At 39.9% G+C, this 19,947-nt stretch overlaps 1 protein-coding gene across 7 annotated transcripts in view; it reads right to left on the bottom strand.

Moving 5' to 3' along the window:
* The window catches only part of NSD3 (nuclear receptor binding SET domain protein 3), a 118,675-nt gene that overhangs the window by 6,232 nt on the left and 92,496 nt on the right, over positions 1 to 19,947 (bottom strand). For 3 of the 7 annotated variants that reach the window (XM_025922414.2, XM_086703692.1, XM_086703694.1), the window contains 8 exons: positions 16,505 to 16,661; positions 11,462 to 11,664; positions 10,615 to 10,727; positions 9,751 to 10,020; positions 4,398 to 4,514; positions 2,283 to 2,424; positions 1,138 to 1,244; positions 171 to 375 (listed from right to left, as the gene is read on the bottom strand). In XM_025922414.2, the coding sequence (XP_025778199.1) occupies positions 171 to 375; positions 1,138 to 1,244; positions 2,283 to 2,424; positions 4,398 to 4,514; positions 9,751 to 10,020; positions 10,615 to 10,727; positions 11,462 to 11,664; positions 16,505 to 16,661 (1,314 nt within the window). Of the gene's footprint in view, positions 1 to 170; positions 376 to 1,137; positions 1,245 to 2,282; positions 2,425 to 4,397; positions 4,515 to 9,750; positions 10,021 to 10,614; positions 10,728 to 11,461; positions 11,665 to 16,504; positions 16,689 to 19,947 lie in introns of all 7 variants that reach the window. The other 4 variants (XM_086703689.1, XM_086703693.1, XM_086703690.1 and 1 more) reach the window with 3 other exon arrangements.

Below are 19,947 nucleotides of genomic sequence, written 5' to 3'. Positions count from 1 at the left end.
CCCGCACCCACTCCCTATTTGCAGGGATACATTTTTCGTGAGCATACTTTATGTCTGCTACTGTTGGCTGTTCTAGTCAGCCTCATCCATTCCACGGCTCCACGAAGGACAGTGAAGTAACTCTTACATTACACGCACGTCAGAGACAGGGTCTCAAGAGTTTAGCTTACCATACGGTGGCTGAGTCAGGTTAAGGCATAAGAGGTGGTATGCTTTGGGACAGTCTTTTTTGTCACACATGACCAGCTCTCCACCATCTCCACACTGAAAACAGTAATCTTCATGCATCTGCTTTGGTTCTGCTTTGATTTTTCGCCTCTTCTGCTTTAATTTAGCATTTTTGGCTTTTTCTTCAGTTGTTGACGCACATGTTGGCTGGCAGGGAGAAGGATCACAGTTGTACTGAACACGGTGCGTGAAACTTCACACAGAACAGGAACTCCCACAACCCCACATTCATTTAAGCTCTTTTAAATTTGGTTGTTCAATGACCTAAAAACCACTGGGAGGACTTATCCCATAACAGTATGAACATGAAAATACGGCTTCATTTTCACTACTTTTGAATAAGGTGCTTTGTTTTTTAAATTGCAAGGATACTGAGACATAATTCGCATACCATAGAACGCACCATTTTTTTTTTTAGTGTTTATTTTTGAGACAGTGAGCGAGCAGAGGAGGGGCAGACAGAGAGGGGGACAGAGGATCTGAAGTGGGTTCTGAGCTGACAGCTGATGCGGGGCTCGAACTCACAAACCACAAGATCGTGACCTGAGCGGAAGTCGGACACTTAACCGACTGTGCCACCCAGGCACCCCAGAACACAAAACATTTTAAAGCGCCTCACTCAGTGGTTTTAAATAGAATGTGAATTTTAAAAAAAAGTTTTGAAAAGGATACTGGTAACTTCAAAAACAATCAGAAATACAGACACATTTTCAGAACCTGACAGGTCTTACTAAGATATGCTTCGTTAGAAAGTTAGAGAGTCTAAGCTCTGGCTACCACAACGACTGTCCCTCGAACTAATCCAGGTACCCATTTGCCAGCATTTTCCTGAGATGGTCATACACTTCTTGAGCAGCCCCACTCCTGATTTCCCGCTGGCTTGGGGTGCTTGCTTCCCTCACGACTGACCTTCGGCCGCACTCCCAGAAAGCCGCTGCAGTTCTCTGCTCCACAGTGGCATTCCGTTCTGCCGTTGCCCAGACAATCCAGGTTATAATTAAATGTTAACTCCATCCCTAAAACAAGAGAAATAATTATTCATACTCAAATCATGGGGAAGAGAAATGCTGCCACGGACACACACTCACAATGAAAGAGAGACATAATTCTGACATGAAGGCTTTTCCCTCACCCGTGTTCCACACAGAAGACAGTGATGGGGAAAAACAATAGAGGAAAACATCCCCATCCACCAGTGATGACAGCAAAAATAGTCTACAGAAGTCATCATATCCTTTTCATTGAAGTGGCCAAGATCCATGTAACACAGACTAAGAATCTAAAATCTGTGCTCAAGACAAATGGGTTCTGGTTTAGTTGCTTTCCTAAAGCTAATTTACACCAATTTCTGAATGACTAATAGGACCATGGCATCTTGGTGACCATACCATCTCTGGTGATTAATGCTTTAGATTATGATCAGAAAAGAATTCACCACGCAGATTTACTATTTACACCAAAGACCCAGGGATTTGAGCTGGGAGGTCCAAGCTTTCTCTTAGCTGGTCTTGAAGAGGCCACAACGTCGGGAATGCCTTTAATCTCTTCTAGCTATAGTTCTTCTCTTCTTACCCATTTTCCTACAAACCCAGCAGAGAAGAAACTAAGTTCTGCTGTTAAGACGCTAGATGGGTAAGGAAAAATGGAAGCAGCAGCTGGCTTCAGAAGCTTTTTATGTCTACCCTGAAACAGATGATCTTCCAACTAAAAAACATACACCCCCCACCCCCCACCAAACAAGCCCAGACACCAGTTGAAGTTAACACAGTATGTTAATACTTTAAAAAAGAAAACAAAAGCTTAAGCATCTGGTTATATCGCACAGACAGCAAGAACTTGGAGAAGTAATTCATTAGGGTCAAGGACCCAGAGAATTCTGTGACATCCTCTCTGCTTGCTTAAACTCCCTTTTGCAGGACACAGATTTTCACTTCTTAACGGCAGATAATAATTCTAAATAGAATTCTATCTTATTTGAATAAATCCTTAAGCCTCAAACCTTGAGGGATGTCCTGCCCAGGGAAGAGGGCATGGGGAACAAGCTGGTTTTTTACCTGCAGGAATATCACAAAGAGCAAAAAGTCCAACTCGAACATCTCCATTCACTGTCCACTTTTGTGTTTCACAGTTTGGATTACAACTGTGGTTCATAAAGCGAGAATAATTTCCTTTGGGGCCAGCATCAATTATACGGTCCTTCAGAAAGAAAAGAAATGAAAGGTGCCTTTAACATAAAGCTAAGTACAAGTCTCTCTCAGAAATAGCCAACTTGGTCAAGAGCCACAGGGAGCAGCTTTTTGCTACCAGCCGATGTCTGACGGCTGACAAATCTGACATCATGTGCTCTCTGAGCCATTGACTAAGTTCTTGACTTTATTTGATGACCTTCAAGTCAAAGCATTTAAGATAAAGTAGAATTTAGCTTTTCTTTCCTTCCTTCCTTCCTTCCTTCCTTCCTTCCTTCCTTCCTTCCTTCCTTCCTTCCTTTCAGTTTGTTTCTAGACATAGACCACAGAATAATGCTATGTGGAAGATCAGTTGGCCACAGGCTGAGGAAGGGCATTCTGCGATGCCAGAGCACAGAGATCGGTGAGCTGCGTGGGGTAGAAGCTATGGTTTTCTGCTGTCAGCCCTCCTTTCCTGCACTGCTCAAGCAGCGAAACGACCATGGGGGCAAATGGAGAAGAGTGTAGGCCACGGAGAGGGAAGGAGGAAAAATGAAAGACTTGGTCTCTGAATGAAGACTTTGGGATTTGATCAATGGAAGGGCTGTCGTGTGGGATATACTCTTTAGTAGTCATCTGTTCCTTCTGTTTCACTTACACTGATGTTCAGAATACAGTCAAAAGCTCAACAATCTGGCCCCTGAATTCAAACTCTGATAATCTGGATAAGCTCTGGAGGACGGGGCCTCCCCAGCATTGTCAAGATGGCTGGAGGGTCCCTGCCAGTGAGGGGAGGATGTGAAGGGCTTACTCAGTAATCAGAAATAATTGGTATTTTATGTTTATGAAAGTTACAATCATGAAAGTTGTAAAACTGTTAAACAATGACATATCAGCTAAAATAAGCTTTTTTGTTTTTAAAGTTTATTTATTTTGAGAGAGACAGTGTGAATGCTGGAGGGAGGGAGAGAATCCCAAGCAGGCTTCGCACTGCCTGTGCAGAGCCTGACATGGGGCTTGAACTCATGAACCGTGGGATCATGACCTGAGCTGAAATCAAAAGTCGGACGCTTAACCGACTGAGTCCCAGGCGCTCCTAGAGTAAGTTTTTTTTTTTTTTTTAATTTTTTAAATATTTATTTATTTTTGACAGAGAGACAGAGAGAGTGCGAGTGGGGAGGGGCAGAGAGATTAGGGAGACACAGAATCTGAAGCAGGCTCCAGGCTCTGAGCTATCAGCACAGAGCCCGATGCAGGTCTCAAACAGCGAGATCATGACCTGAGCTGAAGTCAGACGCTCAACCGACTGAGCCACCCAGGCACCAAGAGAATAAGCTTTTAAGTGATTTCTAGTTCTTACTTTTAATGGTATTCCCTCAGTTTCAGGGATAGCCTGGAACACCAGAAAGATGGGTACTAGTCTTTGCTCTGCACTCAACAGATCACTTGTCATGGCTGGACCTCAGTTTCTTGTCCCCTGCATGGCAGGGGGCTGCTGCAGAAGTGAGGTGAGATACAGACAGAACGCACAGCAAAGGTGGCTTACAATCTCATGGATTAAACTAGCAGTTTTCCTGTCATCCTGCTTATGGCTTCATTCATTTGTCCTAACTCAGACATGAAGTTTCAGTATACAGAACAATTCAGAGAATTTTTGCTAAATCAGAACTTTAATGGTGCTTTAGAACTCAGCATGGCAGAGCTGATGGTCTCCATCAGTAATGGAGAAACTGAGGGCCAGGTTCTTCCGTGACCATGTCTGCCCTGTCCTGGCTGTCTCTCCACTCACAGGGCCACCTCACATGCCACATGCAAAGCTTCACTAACCAGCCACGGTGCACTGTGGTGTTAAGAAGCACACTGTGGCTGGTAGCACACTGGCTACTTCAAACCATTCTAACTCTCCTGGAAAAAAAAATCAAGTTAGAGGAAATGGAGTTCAACCTAAGACCATGAAACAAAAACCAAGAATCCTTTTTTCTTACAAAAAAAAAGCAATTTTACCTTGGTAACAGTTAACATATAAAAATTAGTTACACTGTTCTCGTGGGCTCGCTTGATTCGCAATCTGCACTCTTCTTCATCAATTAATTCACCAACATATTCATTTACAAATTCACCCTGTAGAGAAGCACATAACACATAAGTGTAAAACCAGTGTGTTATATTTGAAAGCATTCTTTAACACTGTATGTGTAATGTAATCCAAGAGAATTAACCAGAAAGACTGCTGGAAGTACAACTTTAACCCTAGAGACAAATGGTGGTTGTCATTCATTGGCATGCAGGTGACACCTTTGTTCATATGTTGCATATATTTTCTCCATATGTGAACTCTTTGCAACAAAACATAATCCCTTATCATCTTTGTTGCATATATTTTTACCACATCTGTCTTGTTCCTTCTTTCTATTCAATTCTATTCTATTCTAATTGACATTATTTCTAACTTTAGATGTTTGGCAGATTGACCAGTGGAACCATCTGAGCTTAAAGTTTTCTTTTTTGGAACGTCTTTTTTTTTTTTTTTTTAATGTTTATTTTTGAGAGAGAGAGCAAGAGAGAGGGAGACACAGAATCCAAAGCAGGCTCCAGGCTCTGAGCTGTCAGCACAGAGCCCAACACGGGGCTCAAACCTACAAACCCTGAGATCATGAACTGAGCTGAAGCAGGATGCTTAATTAACTGAGCCACCCAGGAGCCCCTGTTGGAAGGTTTTCAATGATAGTTTCAATTTCTTTAATAGTTTATAGAACTATTCATATTTTTTAATTTATTTTTGTGGGAGTGGTGATGATTATGCTTTTCTAGGAATCCATTCATATAAATTTTCAAATTTATTGGCAAAAATGTAGTGATACTTTTATTTTTTTGTGAGTTTGAGCCTCATGTTGGATGTGGAGGTTATTTAAAAATATAAAACCTTTAAAAAAACAAAAACTCAAAAAATACCCATTAACTATGAATTAAATTATGAATAAAAATAACAAAAACAAGAACTTTAATAGAGCTAGAAATCTGTCCTCAAAGACTATGGCAAAAAGGTAAGCTGTAATTCAGTATTTAATATATATTTTCTTAATTTTGAAGAAAGAAATCACCTTGTTACAGGAAGTCCCTTGTTTGGCTCTGGCCCACATTTGCAAGGATCTGTTATGTGCGAAAGGAAGAGGGCTGGCTGTGTACAATCAAATTCCATATTTGGCCTTTGTCCCTCAATGTACCAAAAATCTTTTCCATGCTGCTACTAAGTCTTTATGATTTTGCTTTTCAGGAATATATACTTCCAACTATTTTGTAAAAGAGCAATTGTCTTACACTAGCAATTCCTCAAGTGCTACTGGACAGAATAATCCTGACTGTATTTTCTTTTCTCTTGATTATATCAATTTAATAAATTAGAATACATTTTAAAATAAATGCAACTACTGTTAAAAGATGTTAGGAGCACCTGGGTGCCCCAGTTGGTTAAGTGTCTGACTTTATTTAGCTCAGGGCATGTTCTCACGGTTCATGAGTTCAAACCCCACATCGGGCTCTTCGCTTTCAGTGTAGAGCCTGCTTGGGATCCTCTGTCTCCCTCTCTCTGCCCCTCTTCCTCCAACTCAAAAATAAATAAATAAACATTAAAAAATTAATAAAAGACGTTAACATGATATTAAACTGGATAAATTTCAGGATAGCCCCTACACCTCCCCTGAAGTCATAGGCAAAATTTATGTATGTGATATGCATGGCTTAAAAGTACCACCAAAAATTTTGCATTCTAGGAGCACCTGGCTGGTTCAGTCAGAAGAGCATGTGACTCTTGATTTTGGGGTCATGAGTTTAAGTCTCACGTCGGGTGTAGAGATTATTTAAAAAAAAAAAAAAAAAAAACTTAAAAAAAATTTTGCATTCTAATGACATTTTAAATGTCAATGACCTTTGGCCAAGCAATCCAATCCATATATTTAATGATCAGTGAATCCTGTTGGCTCCGCCTTCAAAATATCAGCAATGTACCCACTTCTCTCTGGCTCAGCTACAACCCTGGTAGTCCATATGCCACCATCATTTCTCTCCTGGACAACAATGGTCTCCTTTTTGTTAGCCCTTCCCCATGATCATAAATTCCACAGACTACAGCCAGAGTTAATTTTCGGAAACACAAGGGTGGGACACGGATACTTAAGGCAGCCCCCAAGATGCCTGTCTCCCAGCGCTCATGTCGTGGTGTGATTCTCTCTCCTTGAGTGAGTAGGACCTGCGACTTGCTTCTAACCAAGAGAATACGGCAAAGATGACAGAATGTATGTGATTCTGGGAGTCTGTTACATCAAGACTTTAGCATCCATCTTGCTGGAGTGTCTCTCCCTTGTTGGCTGTGAGGAAGCAAATAGCCAAGTCGGGGAACTCCATGTGGCAAGGAATTATGGGCAGCCTCTAGAGGCTAATAGCAGCAAAACAACAACAAGAACAACAACCCCAAACAAAAACCACCTGAAGCTCTCAGACCTATAGCTGCAAAGAGCAGAATTCTGCCAATAGCCATGCAAGCAGGAAAGTATATCCTTCTCTAGTTGGGGCACAAGAATGAGAAATCCAGTCCTAGAAGCATCTTGACTGAAACCTTGTGAGACCCTAAGCAGAGGACCCAGCCAAGCACTGCCCAACTCCTGACCCCTAGAAACTGTGAGAAAATAAAGTGTGTGTAACATCATAAGCTCCCAAGTTTGTAGTATTATTGTCAGGCAGCAATAGAAAATGAATACATCCAGTCAGATCAAGTCACTTCCCACTAACAACTTCCAGAAGTCTCCCTCCTGTGGTCTCTAAGTTCCCATAAGATCTGGCCCCAGGCTACCTTCTCTGCTATCTCCTGCCTCTCACCCCTCTCCTCCTCACTCTTCTCCAGATGCACTAGCTCTCCTGCTGTGCCTGGAGCATGCTAAGGCCCCTGTCTTTGCTCTTTCTTCAGCCTGAAATGCATGGCTTTTTTCCTCATTGTTCAGGTCAAATGGCACTCCTCAGCCTTCCTTAACCAAGGAATTTAAAATAACAATTCCTGTCACCAGCCATCCCCTTTGACAGTATTATTTTTCTTTGCAGCATTTTAGTGGTACCTAGCATTACATATCTGTTTATTACCTGTCTCTAGCAGACCCACAAAGGTATGTTGTTCACTACTGTTTTTCCAAATGCCTAGAGTAGTACCTGGCACATAGAAGCAGCTTCACAAACATGTGCTTAATGAATGAGTTTCGCTTCAAGTGATCTAATCTATAGAAATGGGTGCATGAAGACAGAAAATCAAGAATGTTCACTACAGAATTAAATAAATTATATATATATAAAGTTTATTAGAAGATAGGTTATAAGTTATGGTACATTTTACTATAGAATACAATGGGAGTTTAGTTAAAAAAGAATGAGCAAAAAAAAGAAAGAATGAGCAGAAATCTATATGGGTTGTCATAAAGGGATGTTTATGATACATTAAGTGTGATAAAATAATATGTACATTTGTTTTTAAAGATTCTATAAGTATAGGATATAGGACTATGTATTTGTATACATAAAAGGCTACATGACAACCTATTAACAATGGTCATCTCTGGTGAGGAGACCAGGAATTAAAGGGATGAAAGAATTTCACTCTTTATTATCTTTTTTGTATTGTTTCTCTTTCCTACAGTACTTTTTAACCACAAAGATGATTTTTCTTTTTTTTACAGGTAGAAAAATGTCAAGAGTAATTTTAATTCCCACTATGTCCACCTTCTCTCACTGAGAGTCTCTGCACTCTTGCTAGTTCGCTACTGGCCCTGGGCAAGCGGCGGGGAGGGGAGGGGTGGGGGGGATGGAAGAGAGGGCCGAAAGGGGGCCTCATTTGAAACCGCACACTATTCAGGCTTGTCCCTAGATAGTTCAGTAGGACACTGTTTTCAACAAAGATCCCAGGAGATTCCTGGGATCTCTGAAGTTTGAGAGCCACTGTTTGAACACTAGGATTTGCTGGTGATTTTCATTCTTTTTTGAGTTATTTGCATTTAAAAATTTTTCTTCAAAGAGACCGCTTGGAAAAAGCGCCTCAAAGTGTAAGAATGAAGATAATTTATTTATTTTTTTAAAGTTTATTTATTTTGAGCCAGAGAGAGCAAGCAAGCGTGCATGAGTGGGGAAGGGGCATAGAGAGCAGGAGACAGAAAGAATCCCAAACACGTTCTGCACTGTCAGTGTGGAGCCCAACTCAGGGCTCAAACCCACGAGCCAAACCGTGAGATCATGTCCTGATCTGAAATCAAGAGTCAGACACTTAACCGAATGAGCCACCCAGGGGCCCCAAGAATGAAGACAATTTATAAGTGTTAAAGATCTCAACCTTTGCCAGTTGCTTTTGCACATATACTCTAATTTGAGACTGGCAACAACCCTTTTAAGAGTGTAGGGCAAGGGTTATGATACATCTGCTTGAGAGTGGAGGAAACTGAGGCTCAAGGAGGTTAGTGATTTGGCCACATCCTCACAGCCAAGGAATTGTGACATTGGTGCAAAGCTTGGGTTTGCTAGTTTCCATCCCAGTATGTTCTGACCTTCATACTCTTTTGCCTTTACTAAGCCTTTTACATCTCTTTTGCTTAACAGGTCAAAAATATTTCAAATAGAAAATGACCAATGGGGGTGCCTAGGTGGCTCAGTCTGGCTCTTGATCTTGGCTCAAGTTGTGATCTCATGGTTATGAGATCCAGCTCTGTGTCAGGCTTGATGCTGAGCGTGGAACCTTCCTGGGATTCTCTCTTTCTGTCCCTCCCTCGCTTGTGCTCTCTCTCTCTCAAAATAAATAAGCTTAAAAAAAAAAAAAAAATAAATAAAAAAGGAGGGGCAACTGGGTGGCTCAGCCAGTTAAGCCTCCGACTTCGGCTCAGGTCATGATCTCACAGTTTGTGAGTTTGAGCCCCACGTTGGGCTCTGTGCCGACAGCTCAGAGCCTGGAGCCTGCTTCGGATTCTGTGTCTTCCCCCCCTCTCTCTGCCCCTCCCCAATGTGTGCTTCGTCTCTCAAAAATAAATGTAAAAAAAAAAAAATGTATAAAGACAGTCAATTAAAATCAGATTAAAAAAAAAAAAGGAAATGACCAATGTCCCTTCTCCTTTTTATGACTGACCATAGGACATCCAAAGTTTATGTGCATTTTATTACTGCCTCTTCCTACCACTTCTGCTCTGCTCAAGAAGTGCCAAACTTTCAACTTGGGAAGCTTCAAAATTTTGCCAAAAATCCCTGTGTATTTCACCCCTAGGAGGAGATGAAGCATCTTCTGAGAGGCACAGCCCTGGTCTGTCCCACCGCCCCCATGGCCTCTGTCCCAGGCTACCTTCTTAATGCTCCTTTTGGTCCTGAGGCCCCAGCCTCTCCGTTCTGTTTTGATGATTTCTGCATCAGGGTAGAGCCTCTTTGTAAAGCACTGGTTCTGGCACCGCTCTCCAGCCGGGCACACCTGCGGGTGGCACTCGTACTGCAGCATCCTGTTTAGGCACTCCGACTCCAGGCCGCACGGGTTCTCATCAGCAGGCTTGCAGTTACAGCGGGGGATCTCTGACAGGTCTGCAACATGGATCTGCACCTTTCCTATTACTTTGTTAGCCTGGAAAACCAAGTCACGAATGAGAGGGAGGAATCTGAACAGGAATCTCACACATCCATGAAATTCTTGGCTTTGCTATAGTGGTGTGATTCTGAGAAAGGTTCTTTATATATCTTGATTTCAATTTCCCCCTGAATAACTTAAGAACAAGCTAAGAATAAAATGGCCTCTTCATACTGGACACAAATATCAAAATCTGATGTGAATTCTCACTTATTTATCATGTGTATTTCTTCTACTAAATTAATGAGCATTTATAACTAAAAGCAACTGTGGGCTTTCTAGAATTTGTAAAGGAGCTAAATAACCTATCCTCTCACTTGCTGCAGGATAGCCTGGTAGGGCAAGAACAAGGTTTCACAGGGAACATGCTGCTCGTAGGTGTGAGAGGGCTTATCAAAGACTCCTCCTCACAGCGCAGTGGCTATGGCTCCCATTTTATGCTTCCAACAAAAGCTCTCAGTTTGCTTTACAGAAGACTGGGTGATAATCAGTAAAAGTCTTCATAAGTCAAAAAGGGCCTTCTAATTACTAAGAGGGCGATGCATTTCCTCTTGCCTGTCAAATACCAATGTTTCATGGGTAACGACTCACTTTGATGTGTTTGTAAGGAGGGGGTTTTCTTGAGTTTTTTTCAATCTCAAGTGCTTCTTTGCTTTCTCTTTGTGCTTTCAATTCCTGGAAACGTTTTGCAGCTTCTTCCAGTGCTGCCAATAGGACAAAACAAAGTATATAAATAACAACAACAAAAAAAACCACACACAAAAAAACAAAGACTGTTAGGAGAGCAGTTTTAGATTGCCTTCCCAATGCCCTGAATCTGGCCTGGGGTGTTCTTTTTAAAATTATTCTGGAAATAACCATTTTCCACCAGGATAGGATAACGCTGAAATAGGACATAACTCGTTTATAGCTGAACACTGTGCTCTGCGTAAGCCATTGCCTTAGAGAAGAGGTCCTACTTCAATAATCAGAGTCTTCCAAGTAAAGCAAAAAAATAGCCAACCAACCAAAAAAACCCAGCTTTTTATCTTGTACTAGATTTAAATTCCTTTTACTCTTACCCAGAAAGTCAAACTTCCTGGAAACTTGTTGCAAAAACACTTATAAGGCGCTTCATGGGAAGCTTTTACTACTCTTCTGTGGCAAAGGTGCCTCACTGGATTAAGAAGACTATTTCCAAAATAATCTCTATGTTTGTAGAAAGATCACTGAAGGTACTCTTTTCATACAGACGGCAGAGTCTACCATACTGAAATGTATTTTTCTAACTGATTGGATAAGATGTGCTCTAATGTGATTGGATACTTCTGGATGCTGGATTGTAACACCTGGTGAAAGTTCTCTAATACCAGAAACATGTCAAGTGCAAGTGAGGAGACACAGAGAAATCAACCGCTGAGTCTTGGTTTTGAGCCACTGTAAACATCATCCAACTTACCTTTTTTGAAGGTCTTGTTAATACTAGTCTGTCCCTCAGCAAAACTTTTGTCTCCTTCAACATAAGGGAACACTCTGCCCTGGTGTACCCAATAGTAGTCATGAGAACCAAAGAAGAACACAGGGAAGTCCCCCAAGTCATGCTTAAGGCCCTGGATGTTCAGTGGCACAGACCTGGGATTGCAGATCTCTGCTGGCCACCATCTGAAAACAAAACCAATTTTAGATCAATCAAGACACTGAAAAATCATACCATTCTTTACATGGCTGGCATGAGGGAGAAAAAAAGGTTTTGTACTTTCACATTGGGCTCTCTGCTGTCAGTGCAAAGCCCACTTGGGATCCTGTCCCCCCCTGCTCACACATGCTCTCTTTCAAAAATAACATTAAAAAAATTAATAAAAAAAACATATTGATCAGTGAACTAATGAAATCGTGAACACAGACTAAACCAACTAGACCCTAAACTCCCCATCTAGTTTTTTTCCTTTAAAAATTAATACCTGATACAAAGGAATATCATGAACATATAAGTTATAAAGCATAACAACTAAAAATAACAACTCATTACCCACTTAAGAGTTAGAATTTACCAATACTATTCCAAAACCAATTTCAATCCTAGAAAAGTTATGTGTTCCTCCAAATTTGACAATCTTAGTAGTAAGATTGTCTTTCAAGGTATAAAAGTTGATTTCTAGTAGTCAAGGGAACCATTTGAGAGTAAACTGATGCTATAGTGAAGAATGACCACTCCATTCAAATGAACATTTTCTTCCCTCTAATCAACCAGAGTAAATAGTTTTTGGTCAAATGTACTAGGTTTATGTCAGCGTGTATTTCAGAATCTAATTCATCCTACATCATAACAAATGTGGGATGTGGAACAGAATGAAAACATAACTGAATGAAAACAGGCAATGGCTGAATAGCATAGCGATCACTAAATGGAAATCATCTGTGAGGTACATATGACAGTTTCTAACAATTGGGCAAGTCAAGAATTGAAGAGGTAAGTTTTGGTAGTATATAGAATAATCAGTATGAACAGTAAATATACAAAAACTTAAAATTTTTTCAGTCTGTGTGCAAGTTGGGGAGGGGCAGAGAGAGAGGAAGACAGGACCTGCAGTGGGCTCTGTGCTGACAGCAGTGAGCCTGATGTGGGGCTCAGACTCATGAACCATGAGATCATGACCTGAGCCAAGGTGGGACACTTAACTGACTGAGCCACCCAGGTGCCCCTACGCTGTTTTAGCTATTTCTTATCCAGGAATGTCTTATCTATTAATTGTCAAACTTGCACTCCTGCCCACCCTGGAATGATACAGATTTTTAATTATAAAAAGCAGTGTGTGTTTAAAAGTTAAAACAATGCAGAAATGTGTAACAGAAAAACTTAAAATTACTCCCTTTAAAATTTTTTTTTATGTTTGGGGCGCCTGGGTGGCGCAGTCGGTTAAGCGTCCGACTTCAGCCAGGTCACGATCTCGCGGTCCGTGAGTTCGAGCCCCGCGTAAGGCTCTGGGCTGATGGCTCAGAGCCTGGAGCCTGTTTCCGATTCTGTGTCTCCCTCTCTCTCTGCCCCTCCCCCGTTCATGCTCTGTCTCTCTCTGTCCCAAAAATTTAAAAAAAAAAAAAAAAATTTTTTTTTATGTTTTACTTATTTTTGAGAGAGAGAGAGAGAGAGAGAGAGCGCACGAGCAGGGGAGGGACAGAGAGAGAGGGAGACACAGAATCTGAAGACAGGTTCCAGGCTCTGAGCTAGCTGTCAGGACAGATCCAGCACAGGGCTTGAACTCACGAACTGCATGATCATGACCTGAGCCAAAGTCAGACGCTTAACCAACTGAGCCACTCAGGCGCCCCATAAATGACACCCTTTTAAAATCTTATGCCTTATACTATTAACATCTGATGTTTTTCTTTCTGGGTCTGAAAAACATATCTAGATCTACATTTTTTTTTTAACTATATAAACACATGGAAAGATAATGTATATGCTCTTTCACATGCTGTCTAAATTCAACTATATACCCTGGATATCTCATGTTACTATAGAGATGAGCATTACCCCTTTACGGTTATGGATACACTATAATTTATTTGAGAAATCCCTCACTGACTGAGCATTTTGGTTATTTCAAATTTTTGCAATTAAAAATAATACTTTAATGAATACCCCTATAAATACATTTTTTCCTGTTTGTCCAGTTTTTTTCCTTAAATAAATTCCTTAAAAGAGAAGAGCTGAGGGGCGCCTGGGTGGCGCAGTCGGTTAAGCGTCCGACTTCAGCCAGGTCACGATCTCGCGGTCCGTGAGTTCGAGCCCCGCGTCAGGCTCTGGGCTGATGGCTCGGAGCCTGGAGCCTGTTTCCGATTCTGTGTCTCCCTCTCTCTCTGCCCCTCCCCCGTTCATGCTCTGTCTCTCTCTGTCCCCCCAAAAATAAATAAACGTTGAAAAAAAAAATTAAAAAAAAAAAAAAAAAAGAGAAGAGCTGAATCAAAAGGTAGACACTGTTACAATTTAATATATGATGCAAGACTGCCCTGTGGGGGCACTCCTTTTCCCTTGCCCTCCCTAGCCAAAAACTTATTACTCTTAAATCTTTGACAATCTGTTAATTGGAAAAAAACAAAAACAAAAATGAAATAAAAAACCTCTTTGTCCTTAACATATACTTATTTTTAGTGAGGCGCAGCATTTTTTACATATTTATTTTCTATTTGTTCTTCTTTGGCAACCTGGCTCTTTCTCTTCTTTGCTCCCTGTTCTAGGTAAGGTATTTGTCTTTTCTTATTAAAGTAGAAGTAAAAATACCTCCCCTTGGTTTGACATTTGCCTTCTGAAACTTTGTATTTGTTGCCATATAGTATAAAATTACTTATGTATTCAACTGCCAAGTTTTTTTGGGGGGGGTTTCTGTCATATGTTAAAAAAAATAGTGTTGGGGCGCCTGGGTGGCGCAGTCGGTTAAGCGTCCGACTTCAGCCAGGTCACGATCTCGCGGTCCGTGAGTTCGAGCCCCGCGTCAGGCTCTGGGCTGATGGCTCGGAGCCTGGAGCCTGTTTCCGATTCTGTGTCTCCCTCTCTCTCTGCCCCTCCCCCGTTCATGCTCTGTCTCTCTCTGTCCCAAAAAAAATAAAAAAAAAAAAAAAAAAAAAAAAAAAACGTTGAAAAAAAAAAGAAAAAAAAAAATAGTGTGTGTGTGGGGGGGGGGCATCACGTCTCAATCTCAAGGCCCCTTATATCTCAGCTAAAATAAAATTTTAAAGTTAAATAGGTAAGGCGCTCCTGGGTAGCTCAGTTGGTTAAGCGTCTGACTCTTGATTTCAGCTCAGGTTATGATCTCGCTGTCCGTCAGATTGAGACCCATGTTAGGCTCTGCGCTAGGTGTGGAGACTGCTTAAGAGTCTCCCCCTCCCTTTGCCCCAACCCTACTTGCTAGTGTGTGCACATACACACACTCTACCCCCACCCCCACACACAAAGTTAAATAGGTAAGTAAGCAAGCAGCATATTTAAAATTCAGAGAAAATGACATAGCCCTTACTAAAAAAAATTACAATGTTTGAAATCCTACAGAAATATATTTTACTTAGCATTCTGAAAAGTGGACCATTATTGTGCTCTCTTGAACAGTACCTATTTTCTCAGTAAATGATAAACATATGTCTCAAAATGTAGAATGTAGAGTTTTTAAAAATACATCACTATTCCTATTCAATGAAGGCTTGTTAAAGACAGGCTTCTATTTTCTAAGTTTATTTATTTTGAGAGGGGGAGAAAGAGCACATGTGCATGCTCGAGCAGAGGGAGGGGTGGAGAGAGGAGAGAAGAAGAGAAAGAGAGAATCTCAAGCAGGCTTCGTGCTGTCAGCACAGAGCCTGAGGCAGGGCTCCATTCCATGACTGTGGGACTATGACCTGAGCCAGAATCAAGAGTCAGATGCTCAACTGACTGAGCCACCTAGGCGCCCCAAAGACACGCTTCTTTTTTTTTTTTTTTTTAATGTTTATTTATTTCTGAGACAGAAGAGACAGAGAATGAGCAGGGTAGGAGCAGAGAGAAAGGGAGACACAGAATCCAAAGCAGGCTCCAGGCTCTGAGCTGTCAGCACAGAGCCCGACACGGGGCTCAAACTCACAAACCGTGAGATCATCACCTGAGCCGAAGTCGGTCGCTCAACCGACTGAGTCACCCAGGCACCCCAAGACAGGCTTCTTAAAAGGAGAAAGTTTTATTAATATAATGGCAATCACACATACTTCTTCATTCTCTTAAGAACTAAAAGCTCTTCATGAAATAATTTCTCTCCTTAAATTCTAAAGAGCTCTCTTCTTGCACCCAGTTTAAAGCCTCTAGCAGAAACTGAAATGGGTCAGATTTAGGGGTAAAGAGAACTATTTTGGCCAGGATATAAATTCTTTTATTTTATTAGAAATCAATATAAATGAATTAGGACACAAAGAATACATGTTCCCTACTATCTATATAAGACCTTTTATTCCAAAATCTAGTAGTACATAGTTCACTAGTGTAAAATTACTTTCAACTTAAAAACAAGGGTTGCCTGGGTGGCTCAGCTGGTTAAGCAACTGACTCTTGATTCAACTCAGGTCATGATCTCGAAGTTTGTGAGATTGAGCCCTGGGTCGGGCTCTGTGCTGGGCATGGAGCCAGCTTGGGATTCTCTGTCTCTCTCCCATTTGATCATGCACCCACACACACACACACACTCTCTCTCTCAAAAAGAATAAACATTTTACAAAAATAAGGGAGGAGCCTAGTGTCTCCTCTTAAAAAAGAAAAACTGAAAAACAAGTCAAAGAACCAATCTAAAAGAAAAAAAATCCAACAATAACCCAACCTTCCCAAATTGGCTTCTAAAAGCCAAATCAAAATAGATTTCTTTTCTCTTTCTTTTTTTTAAGGAAGTAGCTCTGTGTTGTTCTACCTATCTCCTAGCCAGTTTGTATATAGATTATGAACCTATGTCTGAACAATCATTGAATACTTCTTTTTTGTCCTGGAAAAACTTGCCTGTAATTTCCCAATTTGACCCAAACAATCTGCTTGTAATGTAGTTTCTTGCCAGCTTTACAGTCATTACAATTCCAGCAGCCTTCTGGCATTTCTATGCTCAGGCATTCTGGGTGGAAGGAAGCCGGGCACGATTCACAGCAGAGCAATCTTCCACCTTGAAACAAATAAACAGTCTTAATAACTAAGAAGAGAGGAAAGAGAAAAAGAAAGAGAAAAGAGAAAGTTATCTTTTAAGTGCATCAAATTTGACTCAAATTGGGGGAAAATAAAGGGATTGAGTCAGCTCTATAGTGATGGATTAAAATAGAAAACAAATGAACAGATTTAGCTACTTCAGTCCCTTTTCAGGGCTTCAGGGGCCAGAAACTCAACACTTTTGAGTGGTATGAAAACCATTACTGTAGTCTTTATAGTAATGTGGGCAATTGAGGCATCCGCTTAGCATGCAGCTAAAACTCTTAACAGATGCATGGAATCTTTGAGTAGATTTGAGAGCAGATTTTCAAAGAAATATGTAGCAACTTACTTTCTTTTCTCCTTGAGAGCTAAGAAAGCATGCAATGGTCACCTTGTATTTTAATCCAGTGCCATAGTTAACTAAATCCCTTTATAATAAAATTAGCAAGAATGAAAATAACCAATAGGTTGACCAGTAGTTTTTTCTTTCCATAAAAAAATGCAAAAAAGCAAAGGATTGAACTTTTTCAAATTGGTGATTACATTATCATTTAACTTTCCAGCAAAAATAAAGCAAGTCAAAAACAGGCTATACAGCAGTGGTTTGCAACTTTTTCATCGCCAAGGATCTCCTTTCTCTTCTTCAGGGACCCATGTTTCCAAACATGTTATCAACCAATAAACCCCCGAAACAAACAAACAAAAAAACCAATCCTAAACCAAAAAAACAGAATCAAAACCCCTGTTAAAAGGTAACAATTTCTCCTGTTTTTATTAACCAAAGAAATATGTAACTGCCAATCAGAGCTTCTGATCCCAATAACAAAACTATCACATTAAGTTGTTCAAATCATAGCCAAATATAAAGAAATGTATGCAGCCTTATTTTGTGCAAATGTGTGATTCTGTTAGATTTTCTGAAATATTAAACATAGTTAAAAAATTGTTTATATAAGTTTTTCTGACTTCACATTGAGAACCACTGCTTTATAGCATAAAACTAAGTAAATGTCACTGTGGAATAAGTACCACACAACGAGGAGATCCCTCTCCAGGTTCCCTGGCAAAATCCTCTCCTTTGAAATACACAAAATGATCTCTGGATTAAGACCAAGACAAGTACAGCAAACAAAACAAAAGGATATTTTTTAATGCAAAAATATAAAAGAGATTTGGGGGGAGATTAGGTATTTCTAAAAGGTATTTCAACAAGTGACAGAGAAGGATGTTAACCACTGAAGATGAAATATAATAAAGACATTTACTGCAAAAAAAAAAAAAAATTGTGTTGGAAAATCAGGCCATAACCTGATTGTACTGAGGTTTAATATCTCTCATAAGCAAAAGGTTAAGAGCCCTCTACACAACTTTATGAAATCACACGCTCTAACCTTTTGAGGGTTTGCTATCAATTTTCCAGAAAATCTTTTCTTCCTGTAGACTTTCAAACTTCTAACTGATTAACATAAAAACAAAAAGAAAATCTATATACAATCAGTGATGAAATAAATTACTATATTTCCTCTGCTTAAAAGCTTTTACTTCAGTCATTAAGATTTTTTCCTTTGTCTGCAGATCTCAATGTGGATTAATTGCTCCAATTCTCCAACCTACAGATTAGCTGCCTGAGTGCTCTTAGCCTAGGTAGGGGGTTCGGTAAGTTTAAAATAAAAATAAGATAACTGACTTCTCCATCAGAAAGGAATTACCAATAGGGAGAGCAGACTTTGCAAACAGCTTTAGGGGACATGTGATCATTAGAGCTGATGTGGAAGTCAGGCTGGCCATTTTTAACATTATGGAATAGTCCTCAATTTTAAGTGTTATTTCAGAGGAAATACAGACCCAGAATCGTCAATGAAAATCATCACGATTTTTTGACAAAAAATACACAAGAAAAATGAAAATATGAACAATCCACCTTGGTGCTATGCAAGAAAACTGCTTTAGGATGCAAGAAGAAGATGTGGTTCAAGCTAAGCAAACAGAGGGCTCAAAATAATTTCAATTCATGTCAAGGTCAATACTGAGTACCAAAAACAAAGTAAGAAACAATTGAATTAATCTAATTTTATAAAGCGCCAGTAGGAAATAAGGCATTTCCTAAAATGAATGCCTCGGGTAATTTTATTGCATTATGGAGTTAGCCAGACCTACGTCCATGTTTGTTTCAGAAGTAGATGGTATCACCAGTAAGGTGACATACTCTGACTTCAACGTAAAAACAAACAAACAAATGAGCAAGCCAATACTCTCTCCAACCTACTTCTCCATAGGTTCTAATCAACCTGCTTAATTACATATTTTTTAGTCTTGGGTTGCCACTTCAGATGTCTGACAAAGAGCAAAGATACATCATCAAGCAGGCAACATAAAGAATGGGGAAAAAAAACCTATTTCAAATATACCTAGTATTTTAGGTATGAATCAAATTTCCTTTAAAGATTCTGAACTTGACTTCCCAATCATAATGGGAATGTATACAGGAAAAGGCCTTTACCTTCAAGGTTATTCATTTTACCCTCTGGGATAAGACCTCCCAAAATAATATAGTACTGTTAAACTACTTTTTCCTTTTTTATAAGCAGGCTATGTAAAGTTAAATATAAGATTTGCTTTTATAGATTAAATTATTAGGGAGAATATAAATTACATTTAGTTCTTGATTCTCTGTGGATAAATTATCCATAAGTAATTCTTCAGTTGAGCTGGGCTGCCTTTCAATATCCAATATTTGGGATAAACTACCCCAGCTGCCCACCAAAGTCTCCTAAGAGAAGGGCAACTAGTTTTCATAGCATCTTAACAAAAACATTTAAGAAACAAAAGGATAAAATGTAGCCTAAAATCAAAATTTTAAGTACCAGTATCTTGGCTTCCCTCTTTTAATAACCTATCCTGGTTTTTTAGTTGAAAGTTCATGATAATTTACATCACGTCTATTCTATTCTAACATGAATGGTAGTTCTCCATCAGGCAGAAGAGAAAGAGCCCTTAGAATCTTTCTATATTAAGCAAAATCCTACTCAGTCTTTCAATTTTAATAACCCACAGATAGATGGAATGTGTGAGAATTTATTCAACGAGAAGTAAGAATTTGCAATAATGGAATTATTTTAAGCCCTTTTTAATAATGTTGCAGCCATATGAAGACACAGTCACAACCACCAAGGTAGAATTTACCAAAAGCAACAGATAGTGCTTGACAGGCATACATTTCCCCCCTTCATTTAAAGAGAAAAAAAAGGAAATGCAAAAATAAA

This window comes from Puma concolor, chromosome B1, assembly GCF_028749965.1.
Source record: "Puma concolor isolate L17-30 chromosome B1, mPumCon1.1.hap2, whole genome shotgun sequence".
Taxonomy (NCBI): Eukaryota; Metazoa; Chordata; class Mammalia; order Carnivora; family Felidae; genus Puma; species Puma concolor.
This window is presented reverse-complemented; position numbering and strand designations above follow the sequence as displayed.